Below are 22,979 nucleotides of genomic sequence, written 5' to 3'. Positions count from 1 at the left end.
GGGCAACTGCTTATAAACTAAAGCACTGCCCTGTGAAACAGTTCATCTGTTATATAGAGCCAGTGTGGTGTAGTGGTTAAGAGCAGTAGTCTCGTAATCTGGGGAACCGGGTTCGCGTCTCCGCTCCTCCACATGCAGCTGCTGGGTGACCTTGGGCCAGTCACACTTCTCTGAAGTCTCTCAGCCCCACTCACCTCACAGAGTGTTTGTTGTGGGGGAGGAAGGGAAAGGAGAATGTTAGCCGCTTTGAGACTCCTTAAAGGGAGTGAAAGGCGGGATATCAAATCCAAACAACTCCTCTTCTTCTTCTTCTTCTTCTTCTTCTTCTTCTTCTTCTATTGTAGAAGCCTCTGTTTAGGGTTAAGACTGTTAATCTCAAAGGATTTAGGGCTCTATGCATTGCTAATATAGTCCAAACAGCATGTTTTTGCACATTGTTCCAGGTAACCTGCTTAATTTCTGTGTAAATCTATTTTATGTATGTAAAAAAACCCCTTAGGTGTTGCTGACCAGAGTTCTATGTGATCTGAAAAACAGTGGTGATAATGAAAAGTCCCCATTTAAAGACTATACAATTGATGAACCGGTAATCTTGATAAAATATGGCTTGCATCCACTTCTGTACCTCTGAAGTTTTCTTCTTTCATCAGTGACTTTGTGGAAATCTGCTTATCTAGGCACTATTTTTATCCTGGAGGAGCTAAGGACACTGTTAGTCATTCTTACTGTACTTACCTTTCCTTTCTCATTGTAACAACAGCAAGAGCATGTTGGGAACTCTCTCTTAAAAATAATAATGGAGGAATCAAAGGGGGGAAATCAATCAAACTGCATTATTCTGTAACTGCAGAACTAATACTTGTGTTAAACTTCTATCTCATTTTTTAAACTTCAGTTTAGAATGTAAAATACTATATTCCCAGCCTTTTTTTAAAAAAAAAAAACAAAACAAGAAGAAGCAGCCTGGTTTCTGGTCTGGAAAAAATAATTATGTACTACTTCTGGGAAATATTTGGACCTACAACACAGTATTTATAGCAGAGACAAAACACCTGCCATCTCTTGATAATGTCTAATACAGCCTAATGTGTGTTATTGCACTGTGAATCCCTCTCTCATTTCACTGGTCAATGTTGGGAGAGCTGTGGCATGATGACAACATTTCATGCATTTTATTAATGTTACAGAAACAAGAGATTAAAGACAGGGAGCAGCTGCACTTTCTGTCCATTTTTGTAATATGTAGTTCTGACCTATGTTACAGTTCTACTTGTGTGGAGGACAGGAAAAAATTGGTTAAGCTAATTAGGTTGAATGCAGAAACTCTAGTTATGCATGCAAGTATTTTAGATTTATTGGCAACTTTGACCTGTGAATGCCTGTGCTGTTGTTCATTTCTAATGCACGATGACTCATACTTTCGTTTTCTGACTAATAATAAAAACAATATTCAATGTAACCAAAGAATAATAGTTTCAATAGCAGCATGGAAGTGGTGTTCCTTTCTCAAAGCTGTGTTTTGGAATTAAGATGATGGCATGTAAATGCATGTAACTGGTTATGACTAGTTCCGAGAAGAGATTGAGTTCATGTTGGACTTCCCAAGCTGCTGCTCTTTAGTTTTAAATGAGTAAGTTGTTTTCCTTATCTATCTTAGGCTCCCAGTAGTCTTATGGAGACTCTTGAACAACATCTAAACAGTTTGGAAGGAAAGAAACCTGGAAACAGGTATGCAGAAAGGTGATAGAGCTGTATGTGAAGTTGTTACACTACAACTCTAATCCTATCAGCTCGGTTATCTGTACCTAAATACCCTTGTTATATTCAGACTGCACCAAAACCAGCACCTAGTTCTTCCTCATAAGAGAGCACCCCAGCCTAGCAAACAGAGCATAAGACCTGCCCATGCTTGCTTTATTTAGATTTGGGGTTATAGGATGTTAGGATAGCTCCAACATAAAACTGTGGCAGCAGAGCAGGGCAGTTGCTGAGGAGCTGCCCTGGCTTGTTTTGTCTCTTCCACTGTAACTCACCACTCACTCGTCTTCCCGGATGGCCTGTTGTTCTGTTCTCACTCTGCAATTCATGTGACTACCTTACCTTTTAATTTATATAGGAAGATATATAGATACACACAAATACCCTTTTGTCTAAAGAATTATTATTATGTATTAAATTTGTATACCACCCTTCATCCATAGATCCCAGGGCGGTTCCCAGCATAAATTGTAAGCTACACAAATGTAATGGAAATTATTCTCCGTTTTTTGGCACCTTCCTCTTAGCAGCCACCCAAAAATTATGCTATCCATGTCCTAAATTGAAAAGACGGGTCTCCAGTATGTACTCCTGATGTGTCGTATTGCACAGTGTTTCAGCAGGACGTTCTGAATTTCATCATGCAAGCATAATACAGTCCAGTTAAAGATTATAGTTACTTGATTTAGATTACAACCCTACGCAAATTTTGGAGTAAGTTCAGTTGAATTCAGTAGGGCTTCTCAATGTACATGCTTAGGGTCAGGATGCATGTTTGCCACAGGCATTACATGTGTTGGATGAGGATAATGGATACCAAGCTTCAAGTCCTTGCTCAACTGTGAAGCTTGCTGTGCCTCACAAGACTTGTTAGGATAAAATGGGGAAGGGGGAGGGCGAGAGCCATGTCTGCCACCTTGAGCTTCTTAGAGGAAAGATGGGATATAAATGTAATAAATAAGTAACAATTACTAAGCATATTAATATTTCTCAGCTGTATGTATACCATGCATGTTCAGTAACAGTTTCCTAGTGTCTTGACCAAACACATATCTAGGCTATTTGTTTATCAAGCTGTTAATTAAGCTGTAATTAACAAATGTTTCTTTACATGTGCCTCCCTTTTGTTTTGTTTATGTACATGGCTGTTTTGCAACTTAGTGAGGGGTAAGTAAATATACACACTAATGTTATGCATGTATATATTCTACAGCATGTGTCTCTTCTAGCATCTCTTAGTGAAGCGATAGGCCTTGCTTAACTTTAATTCTGTGATACAGACCTAGAACTGTGTTCAAAAATGAAATGCCTATGAATTACACTTTGAAACGGAAAGAAACACTTTGATTTTCATAATTTAAAATGCATTTCTGAACTAAAAGGTAGTAAATTATGTATTTCAATTCAGTCTTGTAGACTGGTGTGGGTTCAGTTTTAGTTGAGAAGGGCAGACTGAATTAGGAACACACATTTTATAAAATGAGAAGGGCAGACTGAATTAGGAATACACATTATTTTATAAAATGTTGACTCTTATGTGTTCTTACTGGAAATGAAAAAGTATGAAAAACTATTTCTTTTTTAACAGAGTGGGTAACTTTTGTTAAAATTTAAGTTTTAACAGAGTGGGTAACTTTTGTTAAAATTTAAGTTACCTTTTGATTCAAAATATCAATGTCAATAACATTGAATTTAGCTAATGCAAATTTGATTTAACTAGGCATATACCATTCAGCTGGGACGCAGATGGCACTGTGGTCTAAACCACAGAGCCTAGGACTTGCCGATCAGAAGGTCGGTGGTTCGAATCCCCATGACAGGGTGAGCTCCCGTTGCTCAGTCCCAGCTCCTGCCCACCTAGCAGTTTGAAAGCACGTCAAAGTGCAAATAGATAAATAGGTACCTCTCTGGCGGGAAGGTAAACGGTGTTTACGTGTGCTGCTCTGGTTTGCCAGAAGCAGCTTAGTCATGCTGGCCACATGACCCAGAAGCTATCTTTGGACAAACGCCAGCTTCCTCGGCCTATAGAGCGAGATGAGCGCGCAACCCCAGAGTTGTCCGCAACTGGACCTAACGGTCAGGGGGTACCTTTACCTTTTATACCATTCAGCTAAAGTCTTCACTGGGCTGATGGTTCTGGTTTTTAATGAGTTTCTGATAAATGCTGCTTAGATTAATTTGGAGAATTTGCTCAGGTGAACAATCAATAGAAATTTTGCAGGAAATCCCATTAAGGTGTCTGACATATCCCACGTTAATGATCAAAACAACTCCTATTACATTTTTGTGTCTGCTTTAGCAATGTAGCTGCATAGAGTAATATGCAAACAAGCAACCTCAGTTATACTAAAAAGGTTTTTTAAAATATATACAGTGCTACCTCGGGTTAAGTACTTAATTCGTTCCGGAGGTCTGTTCTAACCTGAAGCACCACTTTAGCTAATGGGGCCTCCTGCTGCCGCCACGCTGCCGTAGCACGATTTCTGTTCCTATCCTGAAGCAAAGTTCTTAACCTGAAGCACTATTTCTGGGTTAGTGGAGTCTGTAACCTGAAGCGTATGTAACCCGAGGTACCACTGTATTTCCTAAGTAGTATTGAAACATAAGAAGCTGCCACCTTATTTACAGAGGCAGATCAATAGCCCATGTTGCCCATTATTGTTTCCTTTGACACCTAGTGGCCCCATAAAAGGTCAGGTAGAGGTTTTGTCACTGCTATCTGAGGCTCCATACATGCTGTATGTTTAAAGCACATTCAAAACACATTTCCACCCCCTCAAAGGACTCTGGGGACTGTAGTTTGTTATGGATTGCTGGGAATTTAACACTGTGAGGGTTAAACTACAGTTCCCAAGATTCTTTGGGAGAAAGCTGTGTGCTTTAAAAGTATGCAGATGTGATTCTTTAACTGAAGGAAACTGGGACTTTCTATATGAAGAGGAAATGTGCTTAACCACTGAGTCATGGCATCTCTTTGTACATTTCATTGACTGCATTTGATATTCAGGGAGAGTATTAACCAATCTTCAACTAAAGTTTTACAGACCTGAATTTTCATTTAATTCCTAAGCTTTTAGAGTAGAAGGTATTATTGTTCTTTGCTATAGACTGTGGCATTATACTCCAGCCTGCAAGTCTGCTTAAGATATTCCTAGTGTATTGCATTCAAAAATTTTCTTACATTAATTCTTCTAGCTCTGGCGCTCCTTCACCCTTGGGCAAGGTAAACATTTTCATGTTATAATAGCTAGATAGAGTTACTCTCTTAACACAAGTGTTTAAGAAATGTAAAAGATTTGTTAGAAGCCCAACTGTATCTTGATTGATGTGCTAATTCTGTGTGCAGGAGGGTTTTACATGAATGAGTAATCAAACCCAGACGTTTATAGCTGCATCTTCTCTCTTTCCCACAAACTTAAGTAGTGACTCTATTTACACATTTATTTGGATCATGTGGTAAAGGAAAATCAGGTGCTTTTATAGGTATTTGCAAAATTGGTGTTTTGTATTTATTTACTATAATTTATATTCTACCTTTCTGTCTCAAATATATATACTTGAGGTGGCTTCTAGAGAACTAAAACAATAAAATCAAACACAACAATATAGCAGTGTTTAAATATTTTTATAAATAAATGTTGTTGGGCTCCAACTCTTATCAGCCCCAGCCAGCATGGACAATGTCCAGGGATGATAAGAACTGAGTGGGCCCAGGGACATCTGAAGGAAATTGGGTTGGCTACCCCTTTTGTAAGTCATGCTAATAATTCTTGCTACCAATCTACCCAGTTAATGACCCTGTAACTTTTTATGTTCCTCATCCCTTATTTAAAACTGGAATTAGAATGGCTATTATAGCATCCTCTGGTATTAGAAAGCTCATTTTAGTGACAGTTTGTACATTTTTGTTGTTGTTGGGCAGTTCAGCAGCTTCGCATCTGAGCCTTTAAAGAACCTTCCATTGTTTGCCAGACCTGGTAACATGTTACAGTGGTACCTCGGGTTAAGTACTTAATTTGTTCCGGAGGTCCGTACTTTACCTGAAACCGTTCTTAACCTGAAGCACCACTTTAGCTAATTGGGCCTCCTGCTGCTGCCACACCACCGGAGCACAATTTCTGTTCTTATCCTGAAGCAAAGTTCTGAAGCACTATTTCTGGGTTAGCAGAGTCTGTAACCTGAAGCGTATGTAACCTGAAGCGTATGTAACCCGAGGTACCACTGTATTTTTAAATTTGTCAGTTAGCCCTAAATCTTCATCCTCTTGTCACTTGTTTCACTCTGTTTTTGAGAATCCACACCTGAGAGAAACAGTTCAGGAATAGCTATAAACTCCCCAACAACTGGTACACTGAAGACCAGTGCAAACAATTCATTCAGCTTCTCTTCAATCTCCCTATCCTTTTCTAGTAGAACTTTCATACCATTGTCATCTACATCCCTGGTTACTTACCTTCTTCTGTTTAAAGCCATTTTTATTATTTTGTCTTAATACTTCTGGCAAGATATTCTTTCTCTGTATGTTTGTTTTAGACTTCGTACTCTTTGCGTTCTCTTTTGGACAGGTGATCATTATTTAAGGGAAGGTTTCTTGCCTTTGATAACTCCCTTGGTTTTGCTTGTTGCCCTGCACTGACGTCCTCTTGAACTTACTTTTATTTGTTGGGCCTTTTCATATCATGGTGTTTAAAAAGTTGCAAGAATACTGCTGAGATTCAACTCCCCTTACACTCCCTTTTTACTAATCCACTCATTTATAGGACATTTCCTCTTCTAAAAAGTAAATGTGAATATGTTGGATTTCTAGGACAGCTTCCCATTTAAACCACAGATTGGGTGCAATGAGGACATTGCAGTAAACTATACTTAATAATTTTATCATTCATAAGCTAGCTAATTGTGCCCACTTAGCTCTGCTTTGCTAGCACCGGGAAGAAACATTGTGTTCCTTTGCTTTTGCTTTTGCATTTTATCCATGGATTGTGTCTATTTTGCTCCCCAGAAAACAGTTTGTGTCCACCGTTTGAGAGCCAGTGTGGTGTAGTGGTTAAGAGCGGTAGTCTCGTAATCTTGGGTAACCGGGTTCGCGTCTCCGCTCCTCCACATGCAGCTGCTGGGTGACCTTGGGCCAGTCACACTTCCTTGAAGTCTCTCAGCCCCACTCACCTCACAGAGTGTTTGTTGTGGGGGAGGAAGGGAAAGGAGCATGTTAGCCGCTTTGAGACTCCTTAAAGGGAGTGAAAGGCGGGATATCAAATCCAAACTCTTCTTCTTCTTCTTCGTTTACCTATTGTGACATATTTGAGCAAAACAAACTACAACCTCTGCTGTTAAGTTGGATCATGATTTGTTTCTACTCAGCACTAGTGGAAAGGAGTGAAAAGGGTGTGATTGGTTTGTGCACAGTAAAGTATTAATTATGGTTTACTGTGAATAGCTGAGATCCCTGTTCTAGAAGGCTATGACAATCTTGCACCAGGTTCAGGTTGGATCTCAGGATTAAGTCTAGACCTGCCTCTCCCTTCTGAGTAGGTTTTATTACCAATTTACAGCACAGTCATTTATCTTACCTAGAAATGTTGCAACTGGAACAGTTATAGATTAGGTTCTATTTCATACATCATGCAAATCCTGCCTTTATGTTTCTTTCTAAATTCTGGTGTCAAAAGCCCTATTCTCTGAAACCATACACCTGAACACAAAGAACAAACTATTCCAAGTCTCAGAATTGTCAAGTTGTTTTTTATACTTATAACAGTTTTGTCTGCAGAACTATTTGATAAGGGCACAGTTTCATATCAGATGAATGCAGTTGTCACATTCTAAATGTGAACCTGGAAAATAATGGCGTTTTCCGGCAAGGATTGAAGTGGGAGTTTAGTTTCCTCTGCCTCTGTTGAAGCTATTGTTGTTGGTTGTTTTTTTTAAAAAATAATTTCTAAGCCATCAAATAGGGTGCCTAGTGTCTGGAGGCCATATCTTAAGTTCCTCCTAGACTGAAGATATACAAAGTCTCTTAGAAAAAACAACAACACTTGAGTACATGGAAGGGGGTGGGGGAAAAGATTTTACCCGTGGCCTTCAGCAGCAGAGGAACACCATTGCCTTGAAGATACGCTGATGGGATCTTTTCCTAGATGGATGTTGGCAGGCTTCCAGCTTCTGTCATGGCAGTGAAATCTGAGATCTTGCTTAGCCACTGATCCCCAGATAATATTGAGCCACTGTGAACTAGAGACCTAAAATTCAAAGGCCTTTTAACTTGCTATTAGTTAAAGTAACTTCTGTATCTACTGAATTTGACACTTGTCTTTTTAACACATGCTTATGATTCCTCTTTATGGGCTAATGATAGAGGAAGTGAAAGTTTGAGATGGACCTCTTTATTGGGAGGGGATTTAATCACGTTACGCTGCAAGCCTATTCACGCTTACCTAGTAGTAAGCCCCATTGAACTTCATTGGGTTTACTTCTGAGCAGACCTGCACAGGACTACACTGTTGACCTCTTTTTTTACATTAAAATACTAAAGATGCTTTTAAGATAGCAGCTGCTGAAAAATTAAGTGCATGTTGTGTACTTATGAATTTTTCTTGTCCAGTCTTCTCCAGCCACAACTGTTACGTCTCCCAATTCCACCCCGGCAAAAAGTATTGATACATCTCCTCCAGTTGATCTCTTTGCAACATCATCTACAGCAGCTCCAGTCAGGTTAGTTAAGCAACAAATAAAAATACATACTCATTTATTTTTATCTTTAAAAGTTGTGTTTAAAGAGTGATGATATGGGTAAAGTTGTCTTTTTTGATATATACAGGCAACAACCAACATGTCAGTGGAGTGCTCTTTCCTGTTCTGGCCCCTTTTCCACCAACTTCCGGGTTGCGGAGATGTGCGCATGCATGGTCATGAGCCAATTGGATGCAGATAGATTGGTCATTGCCTGTATTTTATAAGTTCTCTACTTCTTTCACACTGTTGGAAAGACCATCTTAAGCTCATTCTGGGCAAGCTATTTCATAGTACCCAAAGTATGAGTGTGCACAACTCTTAATGCATGCGTCTGACACACGCACACATGCAGTGCTATCTCCCAATGTCTTGCTTCTAGTTCCACAAGGCACTGATCAGGACAGAGGGATAGCGAAGTCTTCACAAGACTAGTACACCATTTCAAAACTACAGCTTTCATCCTAAAATTCTTTTCTATCTTATTTCTGCAACAGTGCTTCCAAACCCTCCAGTGATCTTCTAGACCTTCTGCCAGACGTTACATCTTCTACTGCGCAAGCAGCTTCAGCAGCTTCTGCTGGAGCAACTTCATGGGGAGGTAAAAACTTTCTGAACACAGAGCTCTGAAAACTCCTTTTAGAATAATCCTTGACCCCTGAGCATTGACTGCACTCTGGCTGTGTTCCTACATCACACTAAACCATGGTTTACAAAACTGTGCATAAGCTGTAAGGAGCCTTGCACACACACCCCGCTCCACTTCTTCTCACACAGCTAGAAGGAGAAGCATTTCCTTCAGTTTCCTTCAGTGTTGGATTGTCATAGCATGGGAACCTGGGATCACAATGCACCACTAACTCATTATTTTCTGGTCAGTTGCTTCAGAGCATTGGTTGTGAAACTGGTTTTCTTAAAATGACCATAGTGTAAAGCAACCTTTCCTAACCTGGTTCCCCCAATCAGTGTGGTCATAGGCCAGGAGTGATGGGATTTGTAGTCCAACAACATCTGGAGGGCACTAGCTTGGGGAAGGCTGGTGTAAACCATAATCTTGGATTTTCGGGCAACAACAAGCCAGCTTTAAAGGAAGTAAATGTTGCCAATGTCATTGTCTTGCATGCGCAGGATGGGAGAGCACACAAGCCTACGACTTGCTGCAGCTCCTGGATACCATGTTAAACCATGATCTAGCATGACATGGATCCGTTCTGCTTTCATGGCGTGCAGCACTGGAAACCTGTCAGAACTGTTATTCTGGGGCGGGGGGGGGGGGAATGCTGAGCCACTGATTACTAGGAAAGATTTTGGAGTATCTGGAAAAGGGCCTTGACTCACTCCCCTCCTCCCTTAATAAGTGACAAGAATCCTTCTTGGAACTAGCCAGCACAAGGGCTATATGTTGTGTGTGGTGGCGTTTAACAAACCAAACCTTACTATTTTAAGAGTGGGCAGAAGGCCACATTAATTTTCCAACCCCTTGGATGAACACCAGTCACTTGCTGTTCCTTCAGGTTTCTAGTTTGATATTGCATGTCAGAGTGTTGGGGGAGAGGGATGTAGCTCCCAAAGCTTCTGTGTTTGACCTGTCCCAGGTGGATCACGTGGCACATAGAAATATTAGTAGTGGCCAATTGGGCGGGGTATTGATAGGTAAAAGACTTTTGCCACCAATGGGTAACAGGTGTAGGAAGAGGTTTCTCATGCCAGTGGGTGTCTTATGACATCACTTGGCATTGAATCCATTAGGTCTGCACCTGCACATGATACCCTGGTAAGGGCGTGTGGTCATCCTTCTACATGGATTGTTGCTTATAAAAGAAATCCTGAAATAGTGCTAGATGTTCTCACTGTATCTCGAACCATTTTTTAGAACCAATAGGTCCTTTGGAAATGTATATGGATAGTGTCACCATTTGAGAGAAGCATTCACTACTGTTTTCTGTAGCTTTTTTCTTTTCTTTTTAAAGAACACTATAGCAGCAGCATTTGCATGGTAAGGTCTATGGGATATTAAAAATCTGCCCCCCCAAAAAAAAACCACCCCCAAAAAACCACTTGATTTTGTTTTCATTTTAACAAGGAACGTTGAGAAAGCTCAGACTAGGAGGTCTGGATTCAGCCTATCTGTTCAAAGTTTTCATTATTCCATAGTGAATCCTGTTTCACAAAGAAAACCATGTTTTGAAAGCTTTCATTTTGGCAAATGTACAGCGAATGAGTGTGGTTGAATCCAAGGTGGGTCTCTATTTCTGCTGATCTCGGCATAGCCATTAGTGTAATAAAACGCGGATCCCGAAATGTGTTCTCATTTTACGTGTGACTTGCCCTATAACAAGAGCACTATATCCCTAGCTATGTTGAGCTTTAATTCTCTCCTTCTGTAGAAGGAATGTGACATTTAAACCCCGAATGCCTTAAATTGTCATTAAATATGCAGTACTCTGGAACCACAGTGGAGGCTGCCAGAACTCAGAAAACCTTCTTACACCTACTGAGAATATTAAACCTTGGGCTATATGAGCACCCAAAACAGGCAGGAGATGCAGAACTTAGGTATCACCTTAAAGGAGTGTAGATTTATAATACAGCCAATTTATTGCTGGGCAGGGAGTGTCTTGTTCAACTATGTGAATTGAAATATAAATTGTGTTTATTTGAGCTATGCTCATGCTGCTTCTTAATGACTTCCAGAACAGCAGCCATGTTCGTCTACTTGCAGCAAAAACTACCAAGAGTCTTGTAGCAACTTTTAAAAATGCTTAACAATTAATTATAGCATAAGCTTTTGTAGATTAGGGTTTGCTTCAGACTAAACCTGGTCCCTCTCTGGAAGTTGTTGTCTAGATGGAAGGCACCATTTATCAGTATAGAGCAGAAATCTAATCAATCTCATTTAGCTGATGAAGTGGACTTCAGTCCATGAAAGCTGGTAGCATAATAAATCAGCCTTTTAAGGTGCTACAAAGCTCTTTTTTGTTGTCGTCGTTGCTTCTAACTGGAATTTTAGGTCTGAAACATGAAAGTGGTTTCTAGTGATACCTATAAATTAAAAGCTGGCATTCTTGTCATGGTGATAAACTGGCTAGCAGATTATTGCGTCCATCCACTTGTGTAAGGGAAGGTCCACTTCACGGTGGAGCATCGCCTTGCACTGTTCACCTCTTCATTTCCCCTGTGCCCCCAAAATCTGCTCCAAAAGGTTGAGAGAGCCTCTTATAGGGGCACTGGGGGAGTTGTTGGAGAAAGAGAGGCATGCTGCCTAAGAGGAAAATTTAAAGTGAAACAACTTCTCCCAGGTTTAATCTACACCCAAAGTCAAGGCTGCACACTTTATGGCTTTGTATGCCCAGTGCAGCACAGCAGATATGCATTGTGGTCACCAAGGGTTCAAGGTTGTTTTTTCTTGTGTGGAATTGGAAAGCAGAGTTTCAGTGATGCACATGGCAGATAATACACACCTAGACTGCAGTCTGTCTTACAGTGGAGCACCTATTGTTGTGACCTCTTGTTAAGCTTTCTTCTCTGTGCCTCTGATGCAGAGAGAAGAGACATGTTTGGTCAGCAGCATGTTTTCTTCTGTTTGCTGGCTGGGGTTGATAGGAGCTGGAATCCAACAAAAAACCAGAGAGTACTACATTTCCTAGTGCATCACTGCTTACTCAGACTGCGGAATAGTTAGTGGTACGAGGAAACATCTGTATTGCCTACTTTTTCTTACATTTGCATCATTTCTATGACATGGCTTACTGAGTCAGAGTTTGACTGAGCAAGTTCTAAAAATCCAGGGCTTGTTCTTTAACTCTTTGCTCATTAACCATGAGCTATAGCCAAGAACAATAAACCTAGCTGTCTGCTTTTGTCCATTTAGACGGGAAGGGTCATTTCCAATTTGAGTCTTTCAAAGCTAACTCTGGTATCTAAAAGATTGTGACTTAAAAGCCTGGGTTTGCAAGTCAGGAAGAGATGCTTTCTTTGGGGGGAGGGGCAGAGCAGGGACGGGACAGGCCTGAACTGTACTCTTTCAATAATTATTTTATATATGTTGCACTTGGCTTGATCAGTACTTGCACCCATCAACCTTTGCTGCCTGTTGGATAGTAACACTTTTGTGTCATTTCATCATGGACTCTTCGAATGTACTGTAGTTGGGTGAAGTGGTATTCATCTTCCCAAGGGTGTTGAAAAATGAAATGGTACATGGGGGGTGATGCATCAGATGAGTCCAGATTATTTTTAAAGATGAAATGTGGTTGGATGAAGCTGTGGTAGAAATGGTTTCAGAGAAGTCTCGGCCACTTAAGTCTTTGTTTTTAGGAGCTTTGGAAAAAAGAAAGCAGACTGCATCCTATAAAACCATATGCAAGGTACCTGTGGCATGTCTGGAGTTAGAGCAGCGTCCTGTTGATTTGAAATAGTCCCACGCTGGCAGAGAATGACTTCTGGATAGCATGCATGTTGGCCCTGGCAGTTATTATTAACTCTTATTTCTTTACATTGCTATCTTCTAATGGACAATGCTGCAGACCTCTTGGGAGAGGGTGAGTAATGCTTGATTTCTAACCCCAGTTCCTCCAAATTGTTATTACACAATTAGCCTAGTCCTGCCATTTCACTCTTTTTTGCAATGTAGTGTTAGTTTGTTTTCCCCTTCTCTCTTTCTCTCTCTTCTGCTCACTATTTCCGTTTGATCTTCATATATGGACTTGTAGACGGTCTGGCTGGGCTTTCCGGTGTTAGTTCTGAGCCGCAGATTTCAGATCCGTTTGCAACAGAGCCCACTCCAGCTGCTGCAGCTGCTGCTGCTACTACTACTACTACTACTGAAATAGCACCTGCTTCTGCTACATCTACAGCTGCCGCTGCTCCTACTTCTGCTGAAGTGGATCTCTTTGGAGGTTAGTTTCGTCACTGAGATTTTTCCTCCCTCTCCCTCCCTCTCTCCCTCTCTCTCTCTCTAAAAAAAAGAGAGAGAATGAGAAAACATTGTTGAAACCAATTGATTTTCATAGATTCGCTGCAGAACTGACAAAATGTAATACTTATACCTGGAAGCTTCAGGATAGCCCAATTTGCATATTAAGTTTTCCAAAGGCAAGGTTGCTTTTGGGAGTGATCACCATGGAAACTTGAAGTTGGGCCAAGGGATGACAAACACACAATATTAAGTTGCTTATATAGCTCTCTCTGCAAATAGCCATGGGAGGTAGGAAGACCCTGCCACAGAGGAGTGGGATTCAACCCTTTTCTCCATGCTGTGACAAAAATCACCCCACCTCTGAAGCTGCTACTGCTATGGGAGGAAAGCTCCCTTGGTAGCAGCCTGTAGCTGCTGTGAAATAATGCTTGGGGAGAGAAAGGGAAGTGATAACACTGAAACTAGTTACTATTAAGCTCATTGTGGAGATTGCACAAGCTTTCCATGTTTGGGACTCTACCACAGACCCGCTGTTGACACAGTAGCAGCAGCTGCTGCTACTAGTTCTGTAAATCCTATGGCTTGTTTCATGCTAAAATGCTTGCACAGCAGGAAGAGGTATCATTGGTTTATTCCTCTCATGCAACATCCCAAAGGCTGATGGAGTGAGAGGGAGGCTCAGCCATTCTGTTACCTCAGGCTATTCTGCTAATCTATATTTCAAAGTAGGGCTAGGCGATATCTGGTTTTAAACAATGAGATATATCACCAGCCAAACATTGTGATATATTGATATGACAATAAGGATAAGGATGGAACGATAAATACAGATAGAACTATGTAGAGGTGAAAAGTCGAAGGTTTGTTTGTTTGTTTTAAAGCAAGCTTTTCAGAAGAAGTACACACACACAAACACACACAAAGCATTGTGCAAAAAGAACAAATGGCTGATTAGGAGGTTGCTCAGGTGAGGAAAACATGATACATACAGCAGCTAGGAAATTGTGTGCCATTTTCATCAATATTTTGATATGGCTTTAATATAAAGCTTCTTAATTACTTTGTCAAATCAGAACTTTTGAAAATTGAAATGTTCTTGGTTAATTATTGGACAACTGCCATACAGTTTGCTGTAATGTGTTAAATGGAGACTACACAACTTCAGGGCAATGAGAACTTGGCAGATTCCATTTCCTGTTGCTCTTCTCTTCTTCTTTTGCTCTTCAGTAGTGTGAAATCAGCTTTAGCTTGGTTCTGTTGCAGTTCAGATGCATGTCAACGTGAGCTTTTTAGAATAGCTGGCATCAGTAACTTTTTGTGTGTGTGAAGATGTATATTTTTAACATGAAAATGCCATGCCTAAGTTAGCTGCATGTAAAGCTTTTGTGTTTGGACAAATTGTAACTTAAAACATTTCCTTCCTTTTTAGGGGTTGCATGGTACAGTATTCAGATTTAGGAATGCTAATTTGCAATTCATAACCCTCCTCTCTTTAATGTCCCCACAGCCATGGTTTCTTCAGTTCCTCCTCTTCTACCCTAGTCACTTTGCCTACCCATCCATTCACAGATGATGGATTAGGCTGGATTCTTGTATTGCCGTAGAGCAGTCTACAGTGGGTGATAGTACCATGAAGGGGAAGGTGGGAAGCAGCTGCCTTCTTCTTCACCATTATACTTAGGAAGTATCAAATCCAAAACCAGATGGGCAATGGAAGTCTTTGATGCTTGGTTTGTATCAAGACTTTAAATTAAATTGAAAACAATTTGAAATGGGACTTGTCCTCTGTCATTCATTCTGCATGGCGGCAGCAGTGGCGCTGCTTACAAAGGCTATCCAGATGGCACACCTCCTCTCTTTCTGTCACTGTGGAATTGGCAGTTGGGGAGGAAATGGTACCACTGTCAGTTGCTCTGTTGCAATCATCAAATGATCCAGATCATGTAGACAGAAGCCTTCACACATACAGTTATATGCATGGAGACTCCTTTCTTGCAGACACATTTATGTGCAGGTGCCAGGGACTTGGGCTAGTCAGCATGTGGGCAGAGCCAATTGGCACACCCACTCCTGTGACTTATAGAATGCATTAGTGTATCTGCCTGGATACAGCTAATAAGTTCCCCATACTGACGTACCTTGGATCCCAAACGCCCTGAAACTTGGACATTTTGGCTCCAGAACGCCGCAAACCCGGAAGTGATTGTTCCAGTTTGCGAACATTCTTTTGGAATCTGAACATCTGGTGCAGCTACCAGTTGGCTGCAGAAGCTTCCTGCAGCCAATCAGAAGCTGCTATTTGGTTTTTGAACATTTTGGAAGTCAAACAGGCTTTTGGAACGGATTCTGTTCGACTTCCAAGGTACGACTGTATTAGATTAATCCTGATAATGGAAAACAGTCTAGGTTAGAAAATCCCACACTACTGCTGGATTATGACTGTAGAAATTTTTAGAGTAATTTCCATTATTGCACAAAGGCATTATTAGATACCCATGGTGTATGGATGATAGTATGTAAGAAAAGGGTGTCAAACTGCTTAGGACAGTATAACCAAAAACTGTAATTATACAATTCTAAGAAGATGCTATATGCTCGGTGTAAGATTATGATTATTATTTTTCTAGTAATTCATCTCCTTAGGGCGTAGGCTGTATATGTTGGAATATCAGTGTAATTCAAGACACGTTGCAAGAGCAAGTGAACATCACTATTGCATTCCTATTGCCATAAAATCAGGAATTGTTGCAGTTTATTGTACAAATAGTTGAAGCCTGCTGGCACAGTTTGGTTCCTAAATCTTAAGAAATGCCCCAGATTTAGAATTATTGTTCAGATACGTATGAGAGAGCTTGACAGAATAGGACAACGTTAATGTCTTAATTACAATTTTTTATCCTAATTGTATACAGTCCATTATTTTGGTCCATTATTTTTTAAAAAAACCTTATTTTGGTTGTTACATGAGCATGCTATTCAGAACCCTTATACAATGAATATATGGTCGCGATTCGCTATCCTGCATATCTTGCCTGTGACCCTCAGGCTGTCTCTGCATCCTCACCTACTACAAGTTGATTGAGCAAACAAAACTACCTGCAACAAAAAACAGCAACCCAAAAAACTCAGGTGGGGCCCTCCCCGCCAACACCCTTGCCTTTCCAGTTTGTATAAGGGAATCTTTTCTATGCCATTTTTAACCTGGTTCTTTTTTTTTTTTTACTATATTTTCTTCTTCTTTTAATCCTTCTTTAATTTCTGTTCCTAAAACTGCATTCAAGATGCCTTTGCAGCTTCTCCTGGTGAAGCCCCTGCAGCAGCTGAAGGGGCAGCAGCACCAGCTACCCCAACCCCTGTAGCAGCAGCTCTTGATGCATGCTCAGGAAATGGTGGGTTCCATCTCATTAGCTAGTCCGTCATTGTCGTGTTTGTCGTACTGTTGAAATAAACTACATGGCAGTATGTTTGTCTCTCTCTCTCTTTCTCTCTCTCTCTCTCTCTCTCCCCCACCACCCCATGACTTCCTTTAATCTTTTCTCCAACAGCTTGGGAGGTAGTTCTAATCTATCAAGCAGCCCCCCCCCCCACATCTGTAGACCCCCCCAGAGCATGTGTAGAGAAATTGTGGTTAATTTTTTTCTTTTCCAGTGAAGTTCCCCCCACCCCCTTTTTAACTGAAACATCCTAACAATGCTGAACGTTAAAGGTCAGTCAGTGGGTTTCTTCCTGTGGTTGCTACCGTAACGTTATGACAGAGTTACTATAACTTTAGAAGCTTAAAAAAAATAAAACACCTTATTTTTTAGGGGTGGGGGTGGGGAAAGCTGTGTTTATTTACCCCTTGGTAAAGATGGTGGAGGCTTAGCTAATGATCTCTTGTGTTTTGTGTGTATGCATAATATACTATATATTTCTCTCTCTCTGTGTGTGTGGTTTTAATCCACACTCTGTGTGGTTTCTCCCCATTTCCCTCCCTACTGATCCCATGTATATATTGTGCCCTTTCCTTTTACAAGACCCCTTTGCCCCATCTGAAGGCAGTGCAGAGGCTGCTCCAGAGCTGGACCTCTTTGCTATGAAGCCCACCGAGACCAGCGTTCCTGTAGTTACCCCTACAACTAGTGCAGCCGCTTCAGTTCCCGCAACTACTCCTACTCCAGCTGCTGCCGTGGCCCCTCCAACCCCTGCTACTACTGCTGCTACTACGGCCACTGCCACTACCACTACTGCTACCACGTCTGCTACTACCACTACCACCACCACCACTTCCTCCTCCGCTCCTACTCCTGCTCTAGATATCTTTGGTGGTAATTTGTTTTTAACTCTTTTTTGTTAATTAAAAAAAGAATGTTTCTGGGGGAATTGATCCTGGATGTACAGCATATGCAAACAATCTTTTGCACATGTACTGTTTGTGACAATTGGAAAGAAACAAAAAAAAAATTCCATGTTGGAGCTGCAAAAACTGCCAAGTCTTGTCTCCCAGAAATGAGTTAAAGACATGTGTGTTCTTGATCTTAGATTTGTTTGAGTCTGCACCCGCTGATGCCTCTGCAGCACCTAAGCCAGATGCTACTCCTAGCATAGACCTGTTTGGTACAGGTAAAGAATAGTACTATCCTTTCCCTTAAAAACCCAAACTCCTCCTCCTCTTAATTGCTTTTTCTATTTTGACCAGTATTTTGTGTGAAGCATCTCTCTCTATTTCCAATCTTCATTTGTTTTCTACTTGGTTTTTCTTTGTCTTCTGCAAGATGCTTTTTCTTCTCCACCTACTGGAGCTTCTCCTGTGCCTGAGAGTTCTCTAACTGGTGATCTCTTATCTGGTGAGTGTGCTTGTTGCTTTCTCTCACATGACTTAGCACAACCCTTCCCTTCCCAAATTTGTTTCAATACAACTCAGTTTGAGCTGCTGAAGAGTCAGTGGTTACTTTCTTCATCAATACAAAGCTGATCTCTCCTCTGTATGCATTTTCGTCAAAGTTTGAAGCAACTTGTGCAACAACATTTCCCAGAGTACTTGGGAAATTATTTCCAGGAAGTCCCATTGGGTTTGAATCTTACCACCTGCTATGTGTGGCAAGGACAATAAAGGTTGCAAGGAAGTCTGGAGAACAAAGAAGTGGCAGTGCTAAGCAGACTCCATAGAGACCTGGAACTCAATAGAACTCCTGATTTAGTGGGCATGCTTAAGATCATACTGCAGATGTGTCACAACAATGATTAGGATAAGTAGTAGTGGTAGCATGACTTGGTAGATACAGGGAATTTGGGGGGAAGGACTTGTATATGCAAAATTCTCCCTATGATAAAAAGTACTTTTTGGGTCAGTAAGTTGATTTCATAGATGAGACATTATCACAAGATGTCAGCGGAGTGATAAAATATATTTAAAATCCTTATGGGTATCAAGGAAAAATAATGTATGATAAAGTTTGTATGTATAGAAGATAAATAGAAATGGGAACTGTGTATGTTTGTGTGGTGTTAAAATAGTTGCACTGCTTGCAAAATGCTTATTTAAAGTACTATAGTGGAAAGAACTAAATTTTGGATACTGCATGAGAAATGTAAAGGGAACACGTGCGCTGATATCTCAGAAGTCAATGTTTATTTACTGTGTTTTCATGGATCCAAGGTAGTTGGATCTCATCACTCCTGATTTGCTTATACTAAATATATCATGCTTACTGCAGTGGATGCATTTGCAGCACCATCGTCCCTGCCCACTGCCTCCCCAGCTAAAGTGGAGTCTTCAGGTGTGATTGACCTGTTTGGTGGTGGGTATTGTTCCTTCTCACCATTAGAGAACTTCACATTTCATTTCATTTCAGTTCCATTTCATTTTTCTTCACTAGAAATTAAAGTTCCTTAACAGTTTTGTTTGTTACAGTTTTTATGTTGTTACTGAATATGCATTTAAACTGTTTGCTATAAAATAAACCATTAGCCCTTTTTATTTATTCCATCATCTCTCCTGATTTCAGCAACATTTCATGCATGGAATTGCTTTCTTGCTTAAATAACTTGAATTATTATATTCTTCACCTACAGTGTGTATAGAGTGCTTTGCAGTGATGCTTTTATATTGCTTGTGTGGTTTCTATTTCCAGCTGCCTAATATCTTTAAGTAACTAGTAAGGAATGGAGTTGAGAAACTTTTGTTGATGTGTTTTCAAATGGGAGAGATATGTCAGTTGATCCCAATTCTGTGGAATTAGATACAAAAGGGCAAAATTGTGGAAGCTTATCATATTTTACAAATTTGAGAATCTGAATTTGACTGTACCTTAATTATGCTTTTTCCATTCAATGCCTGGAAAATATTTCCCTCTAAAATATTTGCATACATATGTTTATTTTCTGTACAATCAAGCTTTCCGTCACTTTGCCAATGATGGCAGGGAGGGAGAGTTTTTTTTGCAGAAAGCTGAGCTTCCATTTAGACAGAAACCTATGGCCCTCCAGCTGTTACTGGACCAGACTCCCATCTTCCCTGACTACTAACAATGTCGGCTGGGGCTGATGGGAGCTGGAGTCCAGCAACATCTGGAATGCCACAGGTTTCTCCTTCCTTCAGCTAGACTGTACCTAAGTGATTTGCTTCAGATCACCGAATGCAAACTGGTAATTCAGTAGGGTGGTATAGGATAGCTTTCTTTTGCTTTCTTCTGGAAGAGCTGTGATCAAAACTTACTAATATCCTTGGTGGTGGTTTTTCTACAGCCATGAAAAATGGCAGTTGTCTTGTTTTGGTAGTCCAGGGTTGTGTGCTTTGCCCCAAACTTGTACATTAACCTACTCATTGTTTAAACCCTCTTGCCTTTTATTGCTGTCTCATGGAAATACCTATAGATGCTTTTGGAAGTAGTGCTCCTGAACCCCAGCCTGCAACCCAAGCTGCTTCTAGCTCCTCTGCTTCCGCCGACCTATTGGCTGGTAATGAAAAACAATTATGTGCCATTCTTAACATCATGGTGGTAGTTTTTAAAAAAATATTTTTTAATATTTCTTTACTTGAGCACAGGTATTGGGTGATCGCTTACAGAAGCAGCAAGCTTCACTCCATTTGGTGCATTAGAAAACATGACTGAGCCAGGGGTGGGGAACATTAGGCCTCTGCAGTGCTAAATTCCTTCAGGGTAAGGGAAGTGGTTGAGGACCACCTGCTCAAGTGGCTCAAGAGTCAAAACACACACCACCTCTGTCTGTCATGTTCTCTCTCTCTCTCTCTCTCTCACACACACACACACACACACACACGTAGAAACATCTTAGCTTGCCTTTCTTGGAACGCAGAGAAAAGAGGAAGTCATTTTTTTCAGTGCTAAAAGCTTAGCTGTAACTCAGTAGAATTTCACAGGGAAGTAGGAAGTAATGTGATGTGAGAAACCTGACATGGAGGCCTAGTAAGCCACTTTCAATCTACAGGCCAGAGATTTCTCTCCACTGTTCTAAGCCAATAGAATTGTGTTGCTGCTAGTTCTGTTTAGCCAGTCAGGATGAAGAAGATATTTTTCTGTTCTACTGATGCAAAGCAAAGTATTTGCAGAGACATCATTTTGACGCTTTTCGTTAGCCTAAATTTATTCTATGAAACGTTTAATTAAACGAACTAGAGATTAATATCCTAAGAGTCCGCATGGTGCCATAGTTAGCATTAGACTAAGACCAGGGAGATCTTTTGTTTAAAATTCCCACTCTCTGATCATGGCACCACCTCCACTCACGCAGCACAGTCTGTGTCACCCAGTTGTTCAGATCAAACATGCTACATGTGCTTACAGGATATTTGATGTTGCCCCAAATTCCTTGAAGTAAAAATGGGATAAAATGTATTTGAATGAAACAGAGAACATTAAACAACAACAAAAAGCCCTGACCTGAGAGAGGTTTGGCTGATTTGAGGCACACAAAATTAGGGGATGTAGTTATTTGCCTAAGATGCATGTCCAGAACAGAATTGTCTGTATTTGCACACCTCTAAAGAGAACACAAGAAATGCTATTCCAAGGGTGCCTTCCTGACAAGAACAATATTTCACCAAAGCCAACCTTTCATGTTTATAGTATGGAGGCATCCTTTTCTTGTGGAGGCAGTTCCACCTGGACCTCTAAAACGCATTGTAGAAAGTCCTTTCCCACAATGCATCCATTTCACGGGCTGCTCAGTAGTAATGCTCTCTGTTACTCATTATTAGTAGCAACGCCATTAGTAAGTAGCACGTTTACACCATAGATGCAATTGTGCTTGCTTTTTTGTGACTTTGATTAGGCTTCAGCAATAACATAAGTAAAGGCAGAGCTTTTAAAGCATGAAAGCGGAGGTGCCAAACATTTAGTTCTTGATTCATGCAGCAGCAGATATAAAAAGTTGGAAGTGTAGGGAAATCCAGGCCCTGGGTCTGAATGTTTCCCTTCAGGCCTCTCTAACTGCCCCTCAGAATTCTCCCGAAGTTACACCCCTCAATGGACCCGATAGACGTTCTCCTTGAGGGCTTTTGCACAGCCAGATAGTGCCCTTGAACTCTGATAGCATCTCTTACTTCCCTGGTTGAAGGATAGAGAGGGGTGTGTTTAAGGTGTATAGAAACTAGCCTACTGTACAAAGCTAAAATTTGCATCCATTGCTCTGCCCACCACTAGCAGGTCTCCCCTGGAAGGCTGCCCAGAGGATAATGCAGCCCTTGGGTTGAAGGTGGTTTTCCACCCCTGCTTTGGCTTCTAGTTCTTGAAGGCTTTTATGGCTTTATCAGACCCTTAGTAATAAGACTGACTTAAGCCTTCTTAGCTGTATTATTTTGCCTTGCAGGCCAAAGGAAGCACATTACTGCTTCAGCCCTCTTCTCTTGCCTACTGCCAATTGTTTATTTTGCTCAAGTTAATGCAGTGAGTGAAAATGGGGTTTATAATTGAAATGTGTGCGCAAATATACCCTCCAGCTTAGATAATTGCTAACTAACTCATGGCTGCTACGCGGATGACGATGTTTATGAATTTCTCAGAACTAATGCACTAGAAGGGCAGTAAAAGGAGTAGCAAAATATTGGAGTGCTCTCTGATTCAGAAAATGTACCTTGATAGTACAGTACACAAATATGTCAAAAGAGCAGGATAGCCATGTGTACCATAATGTGTCCGATGAGATCATATGTCCTTCACTGTATTATTCCTAGCTTGGGACACGTGCAGGCTCCCAACAATGAATAAAGCTGGTCTATATATTTCGCAAGTGATTATATAATTATTAGAGTTTCTTTTCCCCTCTAATGTAGAATCACAGCAAATGGTCAAAAGTAACTTTTGAGTTGTTGGCAGTAAGTGTGCAAGCTTTTACATCAAACCTTATCTCAGCTCTAAATTGATCTTGCAGCAATTAAGTACTGAAGGGAAGGAAATGATACAGCAAGCAACTTTGATCCCTAATAGTTTGATCAGGACAAGAGGTTTTTTTTTAGTATTAAGTCCTACCATAAAGTGTTCCGAGAGGATGGATGTGCAACAGTCCCCAGTTGTTCTGCTATGTAAAGCAAGAAATAGTACCATGTATCCAAAAATTTGCTTTGCCCCTTAAG

The 22,979-nt window shown here is 40.7% G+C and overlaps 1 protein-coding gene across 2 annotated transcripts in view; it reads left to right on the top strand.

Annotated features, from left to right (window-relative positions):
* SNAP91 (synaptosome associated protein 91) overlaps positions 1 to 22,979 on the top strand; it is a 68,888-nt gene that overhangs the window by 35,407 nt on the left and 10,502 nt on the right. Inside the window, exons 10-21 of one of the 2 annotated variants that reach the window (XM_083730166.1) lie at positions 1,658 to 1,728; positions 4,954 to 4,981; positions 8,360 to 8,469; positions 8,985 to 9,088; positions 13,014 to 13,028; positions 13,200 to 13,385; positions 16,687 to 16,794; positions 17,422 to 17,712; positions 17,927 to 18,007; positions 18,160 to 18,231; positions 19,102 to 19,185; positions 20,261 to 20,344. In XM_083730166.1, the coding sequence (XP_083586292.1) occupies positions 1,658 to 1,728; positions 4,954 to 4,981; positions 8,360 to 8,469; positions 8,985 to 9,088; positions 13,014 to 13,028; positions 13,200 to 13,385; positions 16,687 to 16,794; positions 17,422 to 17,712; positions 17,927 to 18,007; positions 18,160 to 18,231; positions 19,102 to 19,185; positions 20,261 to 20,344 (1,234 nt within the window). Of the gene's footprint in view, positions 1 to 1,657; positions 1,729 to 4,953; positions 4,982 to 8,359; positions 8,470 to 8,984; positions 9,089 to 12,804; positions 13,029 to 13,199; positions 13,386 to 16,686; positions 16,795 to 17,421; positions 17,713 to 17,926; positions 18,008 to 18,159; positions 18,232 to 19,101; positions 19,186 to 20,260; positions 20,345 to 22,979 lie in introns of those variants that run through there. The other variant, XR_014561909.1, reaches the window with a different exon arrangement.

This window comes from Podarcis gaigeae, assembly GCF_964106915.1.
Source record: "Podarcis gaigeae genome assembly, chromosome: 3".
NCBI classification, from domain to species: domain Eukaryota; kingdom Metazoa; phylum Chordata; class Lepidosauria; order Squamata; family Lacertidae; genus Podarcis; species Podarcis gaigeae.
Note: the sequence above shows the minus strand (reverse complement) of the source record. Positions and strands in the feature narration are given on the sequence as shown.